Source organism: Mus musculus, chromosome 19 (genome assembly GCF_000001635.26).
Source record: "Mus musculus strain C57BL/6J chromosome 19, GRCm38.p6 C57BL/6J".
NCBI lineage: Eukaryota > Metazoa > Chordata > Mammalia > Rodentia > Muridae > Mus > Mus musculus.
Window position 1 is genome coordinate 58,890,323 of NC_000085.6, and position 17,982 is coordinate 58,908,304.

The following is a 17,982-nucleotide window of genomic DNA, read 5'->3' on the forward strand; positions in this document are numbered from 1 at the left end:
GATTTGTGACCAGTTTTATACCCGCTGGATGGTCATAAATGAAGGACTGTGACAGCCCTACCGTGGGAGGCGGCAGGGGTGAGCCTCGGGCATCTTGACCCCGCAGAGCCGCTGAGAGGGGACTTGCCTCAGTTGTTTTGGAAAGGAAGTCACAAATCCCTAAAAAGTTGAAGCTGTGTGAACTCTGACACACCTGGGTGCCAGGCATCGTACAGAAGGCCAAGACAGAGCTTTGCCTAACAGCCAATTCTTGGAAAAAGGCAAGATGTCCCTCAAGTGGACAGTGGATAAAATAGTTGGGCAGAGTCTGCGCATGGAACATCATGTAGCATCATAAGGAATCATGCTACAAATGTGTCAGCAAGGACGGCAGGACTGTAATGGCCTCTTGGTTAAAAGATGTTTTTTTTTTCATTATTTTATTTTTATTTTTATTTTTTTAATTAGGTATTTCATTTACATTTCCAATGCTATCCCAAAAGTCCCCCACACGCTCCCCCACCCACTCCCCCACCCACCCACTCCCACTTCTTGGCCCTGGCGGTCCCCTGTACTGGGACATATAAAGTTTGCACGACCAATGGGCCTCTTTTTCCGCTGATGGCCGACTAGGCCATCTTCTGATACATATGCAGCTAGAGACACGAGCTCCGGGTTGGGGGGGGGGGTACTGGATAATTCATATTGTTGTTCCTCCTATAGGGTTGCAGATCCCTTTAGTTCCTTGGGTACTTTCTCTAGCTCCTCCATTGGGGGCCCTGTGATCCATCCAATAGCTGACTGTGAGCATCCACTTCTGTGTTTGCTAGGCCCTGGCATAGTCTCACAAGAGACAGCTATATCTGGGTCCTTTCAGCAAAATCTTGCTAGTGTATGCAATGGTGTCAGCGTTTGGAAGCTGATTATGGGATGGATCCCCGGATATGGCAGTCTGTAGATAGTTCATCCTTTCGTCTCAGCTCCAAACTTTGTCTCTTTAATAGCTGAGTAGTACTCCATTGTGTAAATGTACCACATTTTCTGTATCCATTCCTCTGTTAAGGGGCATCTGGGTTCTTTCCAGCTTCTGGCTATTATAAATAAGGCTGCTATGAACATAGTGGAGCATGTGTCCTTCTTACCGGTTGGAACATCTGGATATATGCCCAGGAGAGTAACTCCTTCCATGGGTGTTTTGTTTCCAATTCTAAGAAGGGGCAAAGTGTCCACACTTTGGTCATCATTCTTCTTGAGTTTCATGTGTTTCGCAAATTGTATCTTATATCTTGGGTATTCTAAGTTTCTGGGCTAATATCCATTTATCAGTGAGTACATATTGTGTGAGTTCTTTTGTGATTGGGTTACCTCACTCAGGATGATGCCCTCCAGGTCCACCCATTTGCCTAGGAATTTCATAAATTTATTCTTTTTAATAGCTGAGTAGTACTCCACTGTGTAAATGTGTCACCTTTTCTGTATCCATTACTCTGTTGAGGGGCTGGCGAGGATGTGGAGAAAGAGGAACACTCCTCCATTGTTGGTGGAATTGCAAGCTTGTACAACCACTCTGGAAATCAGTCTGGTGGTTCCTCAGAAAATTGGACATAGTACTACCGGAGGATCCCGCAATACCTCTCCTGGGCATATATCCAGAAGATGTTCCAACCGGTAAGAAGGACACATGCTCCACTATGTTCAGAGCAGCCTTATTTATAATAGCCAGATGCTGGAAAGAACCCAGATGCCCCTTAACAGAGGAATGGATACAGAAAATGTGGTACATTTACACAATGGAGTACTACTCAGCTATTAAAAAGAATGAACTTAGGAAATTCCTAGGCAAATGGATGGACCTGCAGGGCATCATCCTGAGTGTGATTAAGATGTTTCAACTTGACAATTCTGGAACCAGGTGGCAAGCCTCTAGGCACACCCTGAGGGATTGCCTAGATTAGGTTAATTAAGGCAGCAAGCGCCAGTTCACAAGCTGGGGTCCTGCACACATAACAATGAGAACGTTGCATAATCTGGAGGATTCATTGCCTTCTGCACCAGGAGGACACAGTATGACTAGCCACCTCCTGCTCCTGCTGCCATGCCTCCCCTCTGTGATGGGCTTTACCCCTGAAACCAGAAGCCCAAATAAACCCTTCCCTCCCTGAGTTGCTTTAAGTGTGACATCAATGAGATAAACAACTAATACAGGCTGTGACCAGAGCCAAGGGAAGCCAGACTGCCCAGGGGAGACTCAAACACATCAGCAACTATTTAAAGGGGGGAGGGTAGATTAATTCATGATGATGGCCACCCAATGGGTGGTGATCTTAGACACAGATTCACAGGTAGTAATAACATCTGGATGGTAGGCTATGACCCTTATTTCAAGAGTACATGGTACCAGGCAACCTGTATAGCCCTTGAGGAAGGGGGATCACCCTCCAGAGGCAGGTATTGGAAGGCATAGATGCAACCCTGGAGCGGCAAGCATGAGATAACTCCAAGAGAAGGAAGGGAATGGTAGGTGCCTTGTGTGACCCCCCGCCCCCCATCTTAGTTTCCTCTCTGGAAAACATCCTGACGAAAGCAGCTTAAGAAAAGGTAGGTTTATTTTGGCTCACAGTTCAAGGTACCATTCATGGTGGGGAGGTTGAGGCAGCAGGAGCTGAACACAGCTGGTCATGTTGTGTTTGCTTTCAGGAAGAAGAAAACAATCCATGTTCGTGCTCAGCTCACTCTAGCCTTTCCATAGTCCAAGACCCCAGCCTAGGGAATGATGCCACCCACAGCAGGCAGGTCTTCCCACCTCAGTTAGCCTAATCAAAGGAGCCTTCCAGAAGTGCCTTTCTCCTAGATCTCAAGTTGCTAATTGAGATTAGTCATCATGCTTCTTGTGTGATCTCGTATAGAGTAAGAAAAAGGCATATCCAGTGCAGGGACAGCCGGAGGAGGTTCTGAAAGGCGGGTCATCTCTGAAGGGTGTACTACTGGGGCTGAGATGTCACCTGCATGGCACTGTGAGGATCAGGACAAACTGGTGATGAGTCAGCTTTGGAGACAGGGTTAGGATGATACACAGGAATTAGCTGAGAAAGGAGACCTGTTGGTCCCCAAGCAGCAGGCAGCAGTGGGGTAGGAGGGATCTGGTCTGACTCAGGGGACCCAGGGTCTGCACTGGATGGCTGGTGTATGAACAGGTGGACTTGGCTGCACATGGAGAGAGAGGACTCTTTTCTGGGTGGTTCTAACTCAAGTGTGGCAGCTGCAGCAGCCTCCTGAGCACGCTACCCCTGCGCATGCACACTAGAGTCCAGCCCACACTCTAATCCACTCTCCCCAACCAGCCAGGGAGAGCTTTGTAGAACAGAAGCTGGAGCACGAAGCTACTTCCTGTAGATTGAAAGTCTCACATGGAGGCCTGGAGACACGACTCAGTGGTGGAGAGAGTGCACTGCTCCTGCAGGGGACCTGGGCTCACTTTCTATCACCCACATCCACTGGCTCACACATGCTCACAAACCCAAGCTTCAGGGAATCCAACTCCTCTGTGCTCTTATGTGCACTTCTTATGTGCATACACCCACACAGATGTACACATCTGTACACTTCTTACGTGCATACACCCACACAGATGTACACATCTGTACACTTCTTACGTGCATACAGCCACACAGATGTACACGTGGAGTTAGAAATAATAAAAATAAATCCTAAAAGCCCCAATGCCATTCATAATATATTAAGTAAACAAATACACAAACAAGCCAAAAAAAAAAAAAAAACCCATCAAGGTATGGAACGGTCTTGCTCTGCCATCATCAAAGAAGACCCTTTCTGCAGTAGATGAGAACAGTACGGAGGCTCACAGTTGGACAGTGTGCAGAGAGTGAGACCTTGGAACACTCAGCCCCAAATGGGATGTCTCCATCATCAAATCCCTCCCCTCAGGGCTCAGGGAACTCGGTGGAAAAGAGATTGAGACCCAGAGGGATGAAAGCCACCAAGGAAGCAAAGGACTTCTCCGCACCATGGGACTGATTCCTATAGAACAGAGACTGTGGCAGCGTGCACAGGGCCTGCACAATAGGGGTCCTGATATCTCCAACTGATAACTGTGCACAAAAGGCAGTTTTCTACAGCAGAGCCACTGGGTATACAGATCCCATGTAAGGGCAGGCCATATGTATATATGCCCATCAGTAGATGGCCAATATAAAACTTAGTGATAATTTTTGAAGTTTTTAAAAAAATTTTCATAAAGCTTTGTCTTGGAAAGGGGGAAGATACAGAGCAGTGTGTGTGATACACTGTCATGTACAGTTTAAATTATTTTTATCATGTGTGTATACGTTAGGAAACACATAAATACTTGTATATGATCTTTCTAGAAAGACATAAAGAGCTGGTTACAGTGACCAGCTCTTAGGGAATCATGCAGCAGAATCAACCACAGACTGCCAAGTATGTGCTCTGCCAAGCCCACCTCTCTCCCTGGACACAGGAAATTACGCTTCTCAGCTTTCCTCCTCGTGGTTTGGTTGTAGCCATGTGACTACTTTGTCTTGTCTCTTCATGCCAGGCCCCTCCTTCAAGAGCCCTTATCTCTCTTGCCCTCCCCCCAGAGCTGGAAGTGAACAAGTCTAGGGGATGGAGATGCCCCAATGGGAGGTGAGGTGACAACTGTTTGGGCTGGGGAGGGTCTGAGTAGAGAGGATGAAGGCGCTAACTATTGACCATCTGAATTTTCCTGAGCAAGTTGTGCAGCTGATGTGTGATGTTGTGGGGAGTTGGACGAATTCCTTACTACTGCTAGAGAAAATTACACTGATCGATACAAAGTGAGCATCCCTTGCTCTAATTCATGTTCAATTTTGTAATATAAATACATGCCTTATATACTACCCAAAGCAAATATAACAAAAGAAACTAACTTTCCATGGGATTCTTACCTTAGTTTCCTTTTGTGTTTCTGTGAAACAAAGGCACCTTAAAGAAGGAATAGTTCATTTTGGTTCATAGCTGAAGTCCAAATGGGGACTTCAAGACACAGCTGCACACATTGTATTGTGCTCGGAGTCAAGAAGAGAGCAACGGGTGCTTCTGCTGAGCCTGATTTCTCCTTTCTATCCAGTTCATGAACCGGTCCATGGATCAGTGCCACCCACAATGGACAGGTCTTCTTGTTCCAATGAACCTAATCAAGATAATGCCCAACAGGCACCATCAGAGGCCTCTCTTCCCGGTGGTTCTCAGTTTGACAGCTGAGATTTACCACACTACTCATACAATAAAATACATTTGCTGCCCTGGCCCTCAAGGACCCAGATCCCATCCCCCTGACAGACCTTCCAATCCACAAGCTTACCCCTGACTTATATAGACTCTGTCTCGCTGCTCCCTGCCTGCCATGCTTGCCATGCAAAGGGGTCTTTGAAGAGTTTTAGTAGCACACAGCCCTGTTCCCTTGCTCTGCAGAGGTTAGCTCCCACACTGACACTTTCCCTACTTGCTGGCATATGGTTTTTTCCTTCCTACTTGCCTGTGAGCCCTGACACCTGACACAAGAGTTAACCTCATTCGTCTCTCATTTAGCTTGTAAACTCAGAACTCCACAAAGAGTTTTGGTTGATGAATGAATGAAAGAGTGACTGAGTGGATGGGTTTTAACAAATGAATTTGGAAGATCAGATGTGGCTTAGAGTTGATGCCTGTGAGACAGACCCCTTCTCTCCTCGGTGCTTTTAGGGTTGCAGAAAGAAAGAGAGAGAGAGAGAGAGAGGGAGGGAGGGAGGGAGGGAGGGAGGGAGGGAGGGAGGAAGGAAGGAAGGAAGGAAGGAAGGAAGGAAGGAAGGAAGGAAGGAAGGAAGGAAGGAAGGAAGGAAGGGCTAGGGCTGTATATATCAGTAGAACAACTGCCTACCACACACAAAGCCTGGGGTCAATCCCCACTGCCCAGCTGTAGTGGTGCAAGAGACTAATCCCAACACGTTGGCGATAGAAGCAAGCTCATCCTGGGCTGCATAGTAGGTTCAAAGCCAGTCTGGGACACAATGAAAGGAAAGAAAGGAAGAAAATGAGGGAGGGAGCTCAGAATTGCTGCCTGGATTCTGGCCAAAGCTGCCATCTGGCTCTCCCTCAGAACCTCCTCTTCCATGGAGGTGTTTGACAGGTGCATGCTCCCTCCCACACACACACACGTACACACAGAGGGAGAGGGGAGAGAGAGAGAGAGAGAGAGAGAGAGAGAGAGAGAGAGAGAGAGAGAGAGAGAGAGAAAGAGAGAGAGAGCCTGTCCTCTGAGCACTGCCATTCTTGCTCTTCCTTCTTTCTCCCTGCAGTCCTGACCCTATTCTCCCCCTACTGTGCCCTGTGAACACTGACCTAAATCCCCACCCAAGAATCAGTCTGATTCATCCACATCCTTCCTGCCCACATGGACTGCTTGGCCAGCTCTGCTACAGGGTCCCAGCCTTCTGCCCCTGCCTTCCTTCTTCTATGGCCTAGAGATGTCCTTGTTCACCCCCCCTCCACACACATTGGGGGAGAAATCATTCTGCAGTGACAAAGGGGGTTCTAGAGAAGAAATGTCGACTGAGCCAGCCCAGGAGGCCCCAGGAGACTCCCTGGGCCTGGACCCCACGAGGGAACTGGACATGTGGAACAGCTCAGCCTTGCTTTCACCACGGCCTTGAACCCTGGAGAACTGAGGAGGAGCACAAGGCATTTGCCAGGATGTTATGTGCCCGACACATTTTCTTAGATAGGACGCAGAGCTCTTGTACACTTGGGGCCAGGATTCAAACAGGATCTAAAACACCATTCTCAAAGAAAAATGTTCCATCTTCATTTATAATTAAAGAAATGTAAATTCAAATCAATGAGGTATTTTTCATCTGTCTTGACAGCGATCATTTGTATCTGACCATTTGCGTCTCCTGGGAAAATGCTAATGCGGGTCCCTTCCCCCTCCCCATGCAACACAGACAACCACATATACTTATACATTCTCTTGTACACTCCAGGAACAAGATTCTCACAGACTCAAATACTCATGCACAACCATATACATGCACACAGCAGTATACAATCTAATACACTTACACACACCTGTGTATACTCTTCATTCATTCACACTCAATACACATTCAAACTCTCACTGTCACATCCACCCCGACCAGCAGGAAAGACGCAACACCACATTGTCCTTCTTCAAGCAGGTTTTTTCAGGAACACTTCGCATTGCAATGCAGGAACTGGAATCCTCCGAACAACCCCGGGGCATGCCTTAAATACCCTACTGACTCCTCCCAATCACCCCAGTTATGTAACAGCAGTCCATTGGTTCACAGCAAGTGACAACACCTCAGGCGAGCTGACGAGGCATGGCGTCTGCGCAGTGCAGGCGGCTGGGATGTGGCTAAGTCTGAGGTAATGAGGAAGTCAGGCACAGGTCATAAGACCTGGCAGCCATCCCGGGTGCCATCTTGGGGCCGCGGCCGCACCCGCTCCTCACATCTCCCCCTTATTTATTATTTTGGCAGAGAGAATGCCTGTCTTAAGTTGCCCCCTGCGATAATGCTCCTTACCCGTCATCAGGAGGACAGACAGCAGTGGTCTGGTCCCTGTCTTAGGTTGGTAACACCTCCAGGGAGTCTTACCCATCATTGACTACTTCTCTAGCATGCCAAGCCACACTTGAGAAGATTGTCCCAGCTCTAGGGCTGCAAAAGCCTAAATCAACAGTGCCTGCACATGGGTAAGCCTTTTTTTTGCATATGGCAAATGCACCACAGGGCCATTACTCCTGTGGCAATGAAGATGATTGCCGGCCCTCCTATGCCAGCCCATTCCTTGAGGTGCGATATTGCTGTGACAATGTGAACAATGGACTGTCGGAGATCCCTCAGCATACCATCAAGTTGACGTGACCAGTTCCCTGTGAGATCCACTCACATCAATACATCAACTTGTTCCTGCACTAGATCAACTCTCTGATTTAGCTCCTTACTCCTGCACCCCTTCACCATCATCAGTATTCCCAGGAGAATCAGCATCACACCTCTGGTCATCCTTCAGCATTCGAGTCAGTCGTTCAGGTACCCACAACGGCTGGCGGCGGTCCTGGGGAAACACACAAACAGACCCTCTCGCTCACACCAACACTGGATCTGGCCCATGCCATTGGCCATCCAATATATCCTTCCACATAAAAGTTCCCTTCTGAGATGCATCAGGATTACTGAGTCTCTCTGCAGCAGTACAATCAAATTTATCTTTATTTTAAAAATTAAGAGTAAATAAGGCTATAGAAAGGTTTTCCCAGGGAGTCGCCCCTAGGGCAACTCACCCTTTTTGTTTTATTAAGCATTCTTTTAAGGTACGATGAGCACATTCAATTATTCCCTGCCCCTGAGGGTCATAGGGAATACCATGTACAAGATGAACATCCATCATCTTTAAAAAGCTAACAAAAGTATTGGAAGTATAAGCAGGGCTATTATCAGTTTTTAATTCTTTGGGTTGACTCCAAGCGCCCCATGCTTCAAAGCAATGAGCTATGACATGACAGGCCTTTTCTCCAGTATGCAAAGAAGCAAAAATGACTCCGGAGGCAGTATCAATTGAAACATGAACAAACTGTAATTTTCCAAATTCAGCAAAATGAGTTACATCCATCTGCCAAACGTGTAGGGGGAGTAACCCTCGTGGGTTAACTCCAAAGGAGGGTTGAGGTAATAAAGGAGCGCAGGCCTGACAGGCCTTGACAATCTCCCTGGCCTCTGCTCGGGTGATCCCAAAGCGAGAGGCTAATGTTTTAGAATTTACATGAAATTTAGAATGAAAATCACGAGCAAGGTCGAGGGCAGGACATGCCAGAAATACAGCAGCTTGTTCTGCCTTATCCACTATGTCATTATCCAATGGACCTGGTAACCCAGTATGAGCTCGGATATGCTGAACAAAGAAGGGGGAGGATCTATGTAATAGCAAATTTTGTAATTTACTTAATAAGTCCCCAATGCTGGACCTAAGATTCACCCTACCAACCACCTCCAAGATAGCAAGAGCATTAACCACATATTGACTATCTGATATTAAATTAAAGGCCCCTGAATGTTGTTCAAAAACCTTAGTCACAATCTGTAATTCTATAACTTGCAGTGAGGCAGGGGGGAATTGTAAAACTATAGGCACAGAGCCTTGAACTAAATAGGCTCCGCATCCTGACTTTGATCCATCTATAAAAATTAGAGGAGCCCCTTTCAATGGTACTAGAGAGGTAATTACAGGAAAAATTATCGGGTGAGCTTTACACAACTGTAAAATAGGATCTTTGGGAAAATGATTATCTATCTTGCCTAAAAAACTGCATCTTAAAACTGCCCAGTCATCTACAGTGGCAGGCAACACTTCAACTTGTCTACTATCATATGGTACAATAATTTCATCAGGAGGGGTGCCAAAATGCTGCACGCATTGCTGTAAACCCAGCAATGCCAATTGGGCAACCGAGGCAGGATAATAGGATAACACTTTGGCGGGGGAAATTTTAGGATGGATCCATAATAAAGGAGCCCCTAGCCAAAGGGCTCCAGTAGGTTGATTTTCTGATGGCAAAATACATAATGATATAGGAAGATCAACCTCTCTCCTCTTTAAAGCAGCAATTTGAATAGCCTTCTCTATAACTTTAAGGCTTCCCTTCCTTCTTCTGTAAGAACTCTCTCTGAATCCAGGGCTGTCGCTCCTGGCAAGATGTCATAAAGAGGTTGCAATTGCTTATTTGTTAGACCCAGATAGGCCTAACCCATTGAATATCTCCTAGCAACTTTTGAAAATCATTTAAAGTCCTTAGATGATCAGTTCTGATTTGAATCTTCTGTGGAGTTATATATCTTTCTGTTATTTTGCTTCCTAAATAATGGATGACCTTACCCTTCTGCACCTTTTCAGGGGCTACAACCAATTGCTTTTCTTTTAATTTTTGGATAACTTTAATTGTCTCACTCCGAGAACCTCAATAGTCCCTAATCAGGGAACCTAATAGTCTCTAACCGAGAACTTGAATCGTCCCACTTACCTGGGAGCTTTCCAGCCAGCTACCCTGACCTCTTGAAGTTCTGGACCCGCAGCACTCTCGCAAAGCAGAAGTCCCTGTATGGGTTCCACAACTTGTCACATCCACCCCGACCAGCAGGAAAGACGCAACACCACATTGTCCTTCTTCAAGCAGGTTTATTCAGGAACACTTCGAATTGCAATGCAGGAACAGGAATCCCCTGAACAACCCCGGGGCACGCCTTAAATACTCTACTGACTCCTCCCAATCACCCCAGTCACTTAACAGCGGTCCATTGGTTCACAGCAAGTGAGGACACCTCAGGCGAGCTGACAAGGCATGGCATCTGTGCAGTGCAGGTGGCTGGGATGTGGCTAAGTCTGAGGTAATGAGGAAGTCAGGTGCAGGTCATAAGACCTGGCAACTGTCCTGGGCGCCATCTTGGGATGGCGGCCATACCCGCTAACTACACAATAGCACCCAAGCACAAGCATTATCACATTCACACCCAGGAACACTCTGGCACACCCATTCTCACTGGCTCACTCTCAGGCATGTACATACTCACACAAGCATACAATCATGTAAATGCACACAAAGCACACTTGCCATCACACTTGTTCACCCACACTTGACATATTCACACACACACACACACACACCAACCATTCAAATTCACAGGTCATACACACACACATTGTCACACCAACATATATATATCCACACACTCCTCTGAATTCATGAACTCACACAGGTAAACACTGTCACACTAACACATTTATTCATACACCCAAACTTATACTCTTGTGTACACTCACACACAGCTGCTCATACAGATGCACTCGTTTGCACACTCACACACAGTTCATACAGATGCACTCATGTGCACATTCACAGCTCATACAGATGCACTCATGTGCACACTCACAGCTCATACAGATGTACTCATGTGCACACTCACAGCTCATACAGATGCACTCATGTGCACACTCACACATGGCTCATAGAGATGCACTCATGTGCACACTCACACACAGCTCATACAGATGCACTCATGTGCACACTCACAGCTCATGCAGATGCACTCATGTGCACACTCACACACAGCTCATACAGATGCACTCATGTGCACACTCACAGCTCATGCAGATGCACTCATGTGCACACTCACAGCTCATACAGATATACTCATAGCTCTCTCCAGTCACGCACAGACTCATACACCATGTCACACACTCACTCGCTCACATTTTCTCATTTTCTTTCCATATCTCACACTCAATGGACTTTCACATTCTCCCTCTCCCTCCTCCTCCTCCTTTCCCTTGTTCTCCCTCCCTCCTCCCCCTCAGGAGTATGTGTACTCAACCTCCCTCACCCCCTCCACACATTCAGCTCTGCAGACTTAGGTGGAAGGTTCTAGCACATCACTAAAATTCATCTCATTGGGAGAGAATGAAGTGGGGGGACACAAAGTGGTTTTCACACACACCTCCCTTTTATTATCTTCCTATTTGTTGTGAATATGAACAGCTTATCTAAAAGCTTAAAAGGTTTGTTGGTGCCTAACTTCTTGAGTTCTTTATATACTTTGGATATTAGCCCTCTGTCAGATGTGGGGTTGATGAAGTCCTTTTCCCAATCTGTAGGCTGCCGTTTTGTCCTATTGACAGTGCCCTTTGCCTTACAGAAGCTTTTCAGTCTCAAGAGGTCCCGTCTATTAATTGTTGATCTTAGTGACATGAGCTGTTGGTGCTCTGTTCAGAAATTAGATACCAACAACCCAAATAATGCAATTTAAAAATGGGATAGAACTAAACAGAGAATTCTCAACAAAGGTATCTAGAATGGCCAAGAAGCACTTAAAGAAATGTTCAAAGTCCTTAGTTATCAGGGAAATGCAAATCAAAACAACTCTGAGCTTCTACCTTACACCCGTCAGAATAGCTAAGATCAAACACTCAAGTTGGCACACACTGGCGAGGATGTGGAGAAAGGGGAACACTCCTCCATTGCTGGTGCGAGTGCAAGCTGGTACCACCACTCTGGAAATCAGTCTGGTGGTTGCTCAGAAAATTGGGAAACAGTTCTACTTCAAGATCCAGCAATACCATTACAGAGCATGTACCCAAAAGATGCCCCACCATCCCACAAGGACACTTGCTCAACTATGTTCATAGCAGTTTTATGAAACACCTCAGATGCCCCTCAATGGAAGAATGAATAAAGAAAACATGGTACATTTACACAATGGAATACTACCCAGCTATTAAAAACCAGGAAATCATAAAATTTGCAGGCAAATGATTGAACTAGAAAATATCATCCTGAATGAGATAACCCAGACCCAGGAAGACATCCATGGTATGTACTCACTTATAAGTGGATATCAGCCAGAAAATACAGGATAACCTTGGTACAATTCAGAGACCCAAAGAAGCTAAGCAAACAGGAGAGCTCAAGGGAGGGTACTTGAATCTCACTCAGAGGGGAAATAAAAAAGACACTGGGTGTGGATGGAGAGAGGGACCTGGTGGGAGACGGGGTAAGGAGGGGACTGGGGGTGAGGATCAGATATGGGGATAACAGGGGTTGGGGGTGAAAGGGTTGGGAGTGAGAAGGGAAATCAGTGGTGGGGGAGCATCTCTGGGAAGTGCCTTAGACCCAGGATGGGGAAGCTCCTGGGAGGATGTGGGGGTGACCCTAGCTGAGACTCCTCGCAGCAGGGAATATGGGGAGTGAAGTGGTCACCTCATGTAGCCAGGCAGGACTTCCAGTGGAAGGAGGGGGGCAACAAGCCACACACACAACCTTCCACCCAAAATCTGTCCTGACTACAGATGTGCAGGAATACAGATGGAGCTGAGATTGGGGGAATGGCCAACCAATGACTGGCCCAACTTGAGACCCATCCCATGGGAGAGAGCCAACCCCTGACACATTAATGATACTGTTATGCTTGCAGACAGGAGCCTAGTGTAACTGTCCTCAGAGGTTCCGCCCAGCAGCTCACCCAAAAAAAGGCGGAGTCCCACAGCTAAACATCAGGCAAAGCTCCAGGAATCTTGTGGAGGAGTGGAGGGAAGGATTGGGACCCAGAGTGGTCAAGGACACCACGAGAATACCTACAGAGCCTGGGACCATGGGGGCTCACAGAGACCGAGCCACCAACCAAAGAGTATGCATGGGCTGGACTTAGGCCCCCTACACATATGTAGCCGAGGTGAGGTTTGGTCTTCATGTGGGTCCCCTCACAATTGTAGCAGTGGCTGTCTCTGACTCTGTTGCCTATCTTTGGTCCCCTTCCCCTAGCTGCCTTGTTAGACCTCAGTGAGAGAGGATGGGCTTAGTCCACTTGTGATTAGATTTCTCAGGGTCGGGTGGTACCCAGGGGAGAAGGGGGGGAATGGGAGAAAGGTGTGGAAGGGTGGGACTAGGAGGGAAGGGAAGAAGGAACAGGGAGGCAGAGAGCTGCATGGCACAATATATTAAAATAGGGAGATGAAGGGGAGGGTCGTATAGTTCAGTAGATGGGACAGGGAGGGGAGCAGGACACTCATTGTTCCCTGTTAGGGCCCTGGAGCTGCAAGTCTCTAAGCCAAAGACACTGGGCTGCTGGGGCTGGAGCAGGAAGTAGGAGGGGCAGAGGCTGCAGCCAAATCCTTCTGCTGTGCCGCTGATGAAGTACAAACATACTAAGGAACATTCCAACGGGATAGGAAGAAACAGTAAGATAAACAGCTGTGCCGTGGTGCAAACTGGAAGCTGGAGGATACGTCCTGAGGAGGCTAGGCAATCAAGGTTCCCCTGCAAAATTCGAGTCCCTGATTTAGAGGCAGCGGGCTCGCAATGTCCTTCCAACACCGCCCTCTTGTGGTGCATCTGGTAACTGCATACAGCTCCACACAGTAATAGCGGCGATTTGAAACTGAATACAATTTAATCCTTAAGTGAAAAGAAGCGTCCTGTAAAAGAGGGCAGACCCCAATGCAAAAGTTTGTCCCTGGACTGTAATTTGTGATCTTTCTCCCAAGTAAATCTCCCCCAGGGTCAAACAGTTTTCCCTCCACAATACTTAAAACGTTATAGTGCTAAAAAGGACGAAAGGGATATTACATGGAAAAGCCTATTAGAAGCTGGTGAGCATCTCTCCAGATTCTGTGAATCCCTGTGCTCAAAGATATGTGAAAACACACAGAAATAGGGCTACCAAAGTCTTGTCGCCTCAATTTTGTTTTTTATCCTTGTTTTCTGTTTCAATAATATGCTGTGGTCAGACATCTGCACAATAAACACACAGTATGTCATCATTTTTAACATTCTGGAATTATTTTGCTGCCCTTTTCTGTTTTGGGAGGGGCGGAGGGGGGCAGGGTTTCTTTATGTACCCTTGGTTGTGCTGGAACTCATAAAGACCAGGCTGGCCTCAAATTCAGAGACACACCTGCCTCCTCTTACTGAGTCTTGGATTAAGGGTGTACACCACGTCCAAATTTTGCTGTTGCTTTTTGCTTTTTGGTTTGTGGTGCTAGGGATCAAACCCAGGGCCTCACACAAGTCCTCCACTACTGAGCTACACCCTTACTTTTTAAATAATTTTGATAGAGTCTCATTAAGTGACTTAAGCTAGCTTTGAACTCACTCTGTAGCCCTGAACTAAAATTCTCCTACCTCAGCCTCCTGTGGGGGGTGGAATTACAAATATGCCACCATGTCCACTTGTTTTGATTATAAAAGTTAACTCTGTGCACACCAATCGTGGTATGAGACAACCTTCCTGCTAAGGCCAGCACGCATGGAATTGGTATGGTGGGGTACCCGTCAATTACTTAAATTGTTGAGGAGCAGACATATAAAAGTGGGTTTGTGATCTTGATACAGAACACAAGAAGGGGAACTCTGGTTAGGTGTGACATGTGGTGTTTGCCTGGTGGAATACTATGCACCCATTATTCCAGTCACAAACACACCAATATGCAGGGAGGGTCACATAGCAAAGCAAAGGCTCACTACATTGTACATACAGATTGCCCTGCTTTAAAGTACAAAATTCATGTTTCATATGTCTTATCTTTATATTATATATAAAGAAACACACACACACACACACACACACACATGTTCCTGAAGGAAAAAAAATGTTTCTTCAAGAACACTCCTGCCACTCCTAGGAATCAGGAATGGGAGAGTATGGGAGAGTATTCACCCCTATATATTCTCTTTCTCTCTCTCTCTCTCTCTCTCTCTCTCTCTCTCTCTCTCTCTCTCTCTCACTCACTCACACACACACACCTGCACTGTGACTTATGTAATTAGCCTCTGTTGATGAAGGCTCAGGTGTTCCTCTATTAAGAACAAAGCTGCCACAGCTACTGCATTGGCTGCTTTTCTGTCATAGAATACAGGAACGACGGACAGGAAGAAAGACTTAGTTGGGCTCCTAGCTGCAGAGGGTTCCAGGAAGAGGACAGAGAGAATGTGACAGAAAACAGAGCCAGACAGAGCGTTTCAGAGGCCTGCTCCCTATCGACTCACTTCCTCCAGTGAGGCCCCACCTCCAGCATGTTCACCCTCCAGAGACAGTCCCACCATCTGGGGACATGAGACTGCTCGGCATGAACCCAGGAGCAGTGTTCCACACCCAAACCTTCATAGCCCCCTTGGATCTCAGGCACTGTAGATCCGTCTCTATATCTAAGTAGAACTCACAGAGGAAACTGCCCCATCAGTTCTTTGGGGGTGAGACCCAGAGTGTGTGGAGCAAGCCCTCTGACCCTGAGGCACGTCCCTGGTCCCTTGTCCACACTATCCACGGTAGTGACCACCATCACGTGGCCGATGGGAGGGGAGGAGTTGCCCCACTGCGTTTCTGAAGTGCCCAGGCTCTGACTCTGGCTGGGGAGGCGGGCAGTGGCTGTGCTCCATTTTCCACACTCTTGGTCAGGCTTAACAAACTCTCCACATGCATGTGTCTCTCTCACAACACTATCCCTGCTATTGCTGTTTTGTCAGCCTGATCCCTCCACAGCAGCCAGTGTGAGCCTCTGCCCACAGGCCCTGCTCACATCCAACCAGGGGCTCTGCTACATGCTGCAATCAACCCAACCCCGGCCGTGGTCTGCGCGGGGCTGTGTCGTCTGGTCCTTGACTGCATCTTCCAATCTCATACTTCCTTATAGTTCATATCTTCATTCTACTAAGGCTGAGTGCTGGCCAGCCTGCTGCTCCAGTTACAGTCTAGGCCTAGGGCCTCTGTACTTTCATTCCCTGCTTGGAATTCTGGTTCTCTCCAAAGCTGGAGGTCTCTTTCCTGTGTGCCTACATCTCAGTTTGAATGTCCCCCTTGGAGGAGCAGCTTCCACCCTATTCTGGGGGGGACTCTTCCTTCCAGGATGCTAGCCCCTCTAGCACAGCCCGAGAAGGCGTTCCACACCTACATGTCCACGCATCTTTGTGGTCCACAAACTATAGACTGTCTTGCCCCTGCTGTGACTGCAGCACCCAGGACAGGGCCTGCTTCGTGTTGCGTTTCTCCAAATGGCCACTGGGAGAAGTGAACCATCTTTTCCATAGACAGCATTATAAAGAAAACCCGACAGAATCTTTTCAGTGTTACGATTTGGGGGGGGGGGGGCTGGATTTGCAAATAGCTTATTATTCAGGGGGAGCAGTACACCCCACCCGCTGTACCTACTTCTTCAGAGAGAAGCAGAAAGGTTAATACGGCCCCGTCAGAGCAAAGGAGCCAATTAGTACAACTGCAATTCTGAAGAAGAATGGAGGTTAATTGCTTGGAGTCCACATGTCTCAAACGCCTAATGCTATATCATTATTTTTTTAGCTACATATTATTCATTTCATACACTTAAGTATTCCGCCTTATTACTAATTAGTAATTCCTTATCCTCAAATTTTGCCCAATGCAGGCTGTCACCATAGGGACTCCTCAGCCCCTATCTCCCCCTCCCAAGATAGAACAAGACTGTAGAGAACTTGGCACCTCCTGTCCCCCACTGCCACCTCCCGCTCCCACTGGCACCCCCCCCCCACCCGCCATTTTCACCTCTTCCCTTCTTGGGCATGGTTCCCCTGACTGCTTGTTCTTTCATCTCAGCCTCTAGCTTCACCCTCCTCCTCAGTCCTCAGCATTGACTGTGGCTCAGGGACTGGTCTGTGATTATCTATTAGTTGGGCCCAAGATGTGAATTCTTCTGGCTTGGAAGGCCTTGTTCTTTTGAACAGACCTGTCCCTTGGCACTCTGGACATGACATGCTCCTGGACCAGCGTTCCCCTGGGAACACAGTGACAGCAGCAAGAATTACAATGATGGGTGGATACACTTTTTAAACACGTCCAGGTCCTGGCACAGTGCAGAGGAGTTTCCACACGTGCTTGGATCCACACAAAAGCCATGGTTGGGCGTGCACGCTGACCACTGTGCTCACCAGCCGGGCTGCTCCAGGCACAGCCTTGACTGGGCTCTGGGTGGTCTAGCCTGTGGGAGGGTGCTTCCTCCATCAGTTCCTTCCAAGGCATCACCAGTTCCTAAGAGTCTGTCAGGTGCCCTGGGAGCTTGAGGACCCTTGTCCCTTTTTCAGCTAGATGCTTAGTAACCAACATTTTTTTAACAAAATCTCAAAGGTTCAGTTTTGCCAATAAAGACTCGGGACCCAGATGCTGGGGTGAACGCCTGCTAGCTCAGAGAGGCAGAGAGAGCACCCAGCCGACCTTCCTCCACAGCGGACACATTCTCAAAAGTCCTCTTCTCACATACCTGTCTTGAAAAATCTCTCAAATCAAATGTTCCGCCCTCCAACTTCCTGTGAGTGTCTCTGTCTGACCTCCTGACTTCCTCTTAGTCTGTATGTTTTTTTTTTCCTATGCTCACTTCCTGTCAACTGGTTGCTTGCTCTGCCTTTTGACCGATGGTTGACTTTATTTAAGC

At 47.4% G+C, this 17,982-nt stretch overlaps 1 protein-coding gene across 2 annotated transcripts in view; it reads right to left on the bottom strand.

Moving 5' to 3' along the window:
- Positions 1-17,982, bottom strand: part of Hspa12a (heat shock protein 12A) — a 147,923-nt gene that overhangs the window by 94,573 nt on the left and 35,368 nt on the right. Inside the window, exons 1-2 of one of the 2 annotated variants that reach the window (XM_011247368.3) lie at positions 10,058-10,249; positions 8,036-8,097 (exon numbers count right to left, since the gene is read on the bottom strand). The exons of the other annotated variant lie outside the window; for it this stretch is intronic. Coding sequence (XP_011245670.1) covers positions 8,036-8,045 — 10 coding nt within the window. The 5' untranslated portion in view covers positions 8,046-8,097; positions 10,058-10,249. Of the gene's footprint in view, positions 1-8,035; positions 8,098-10,057; positions 10,250-17,982 lie in introns of those variants that run through there. 2 annotated transcript variants of the gene reach the window in all.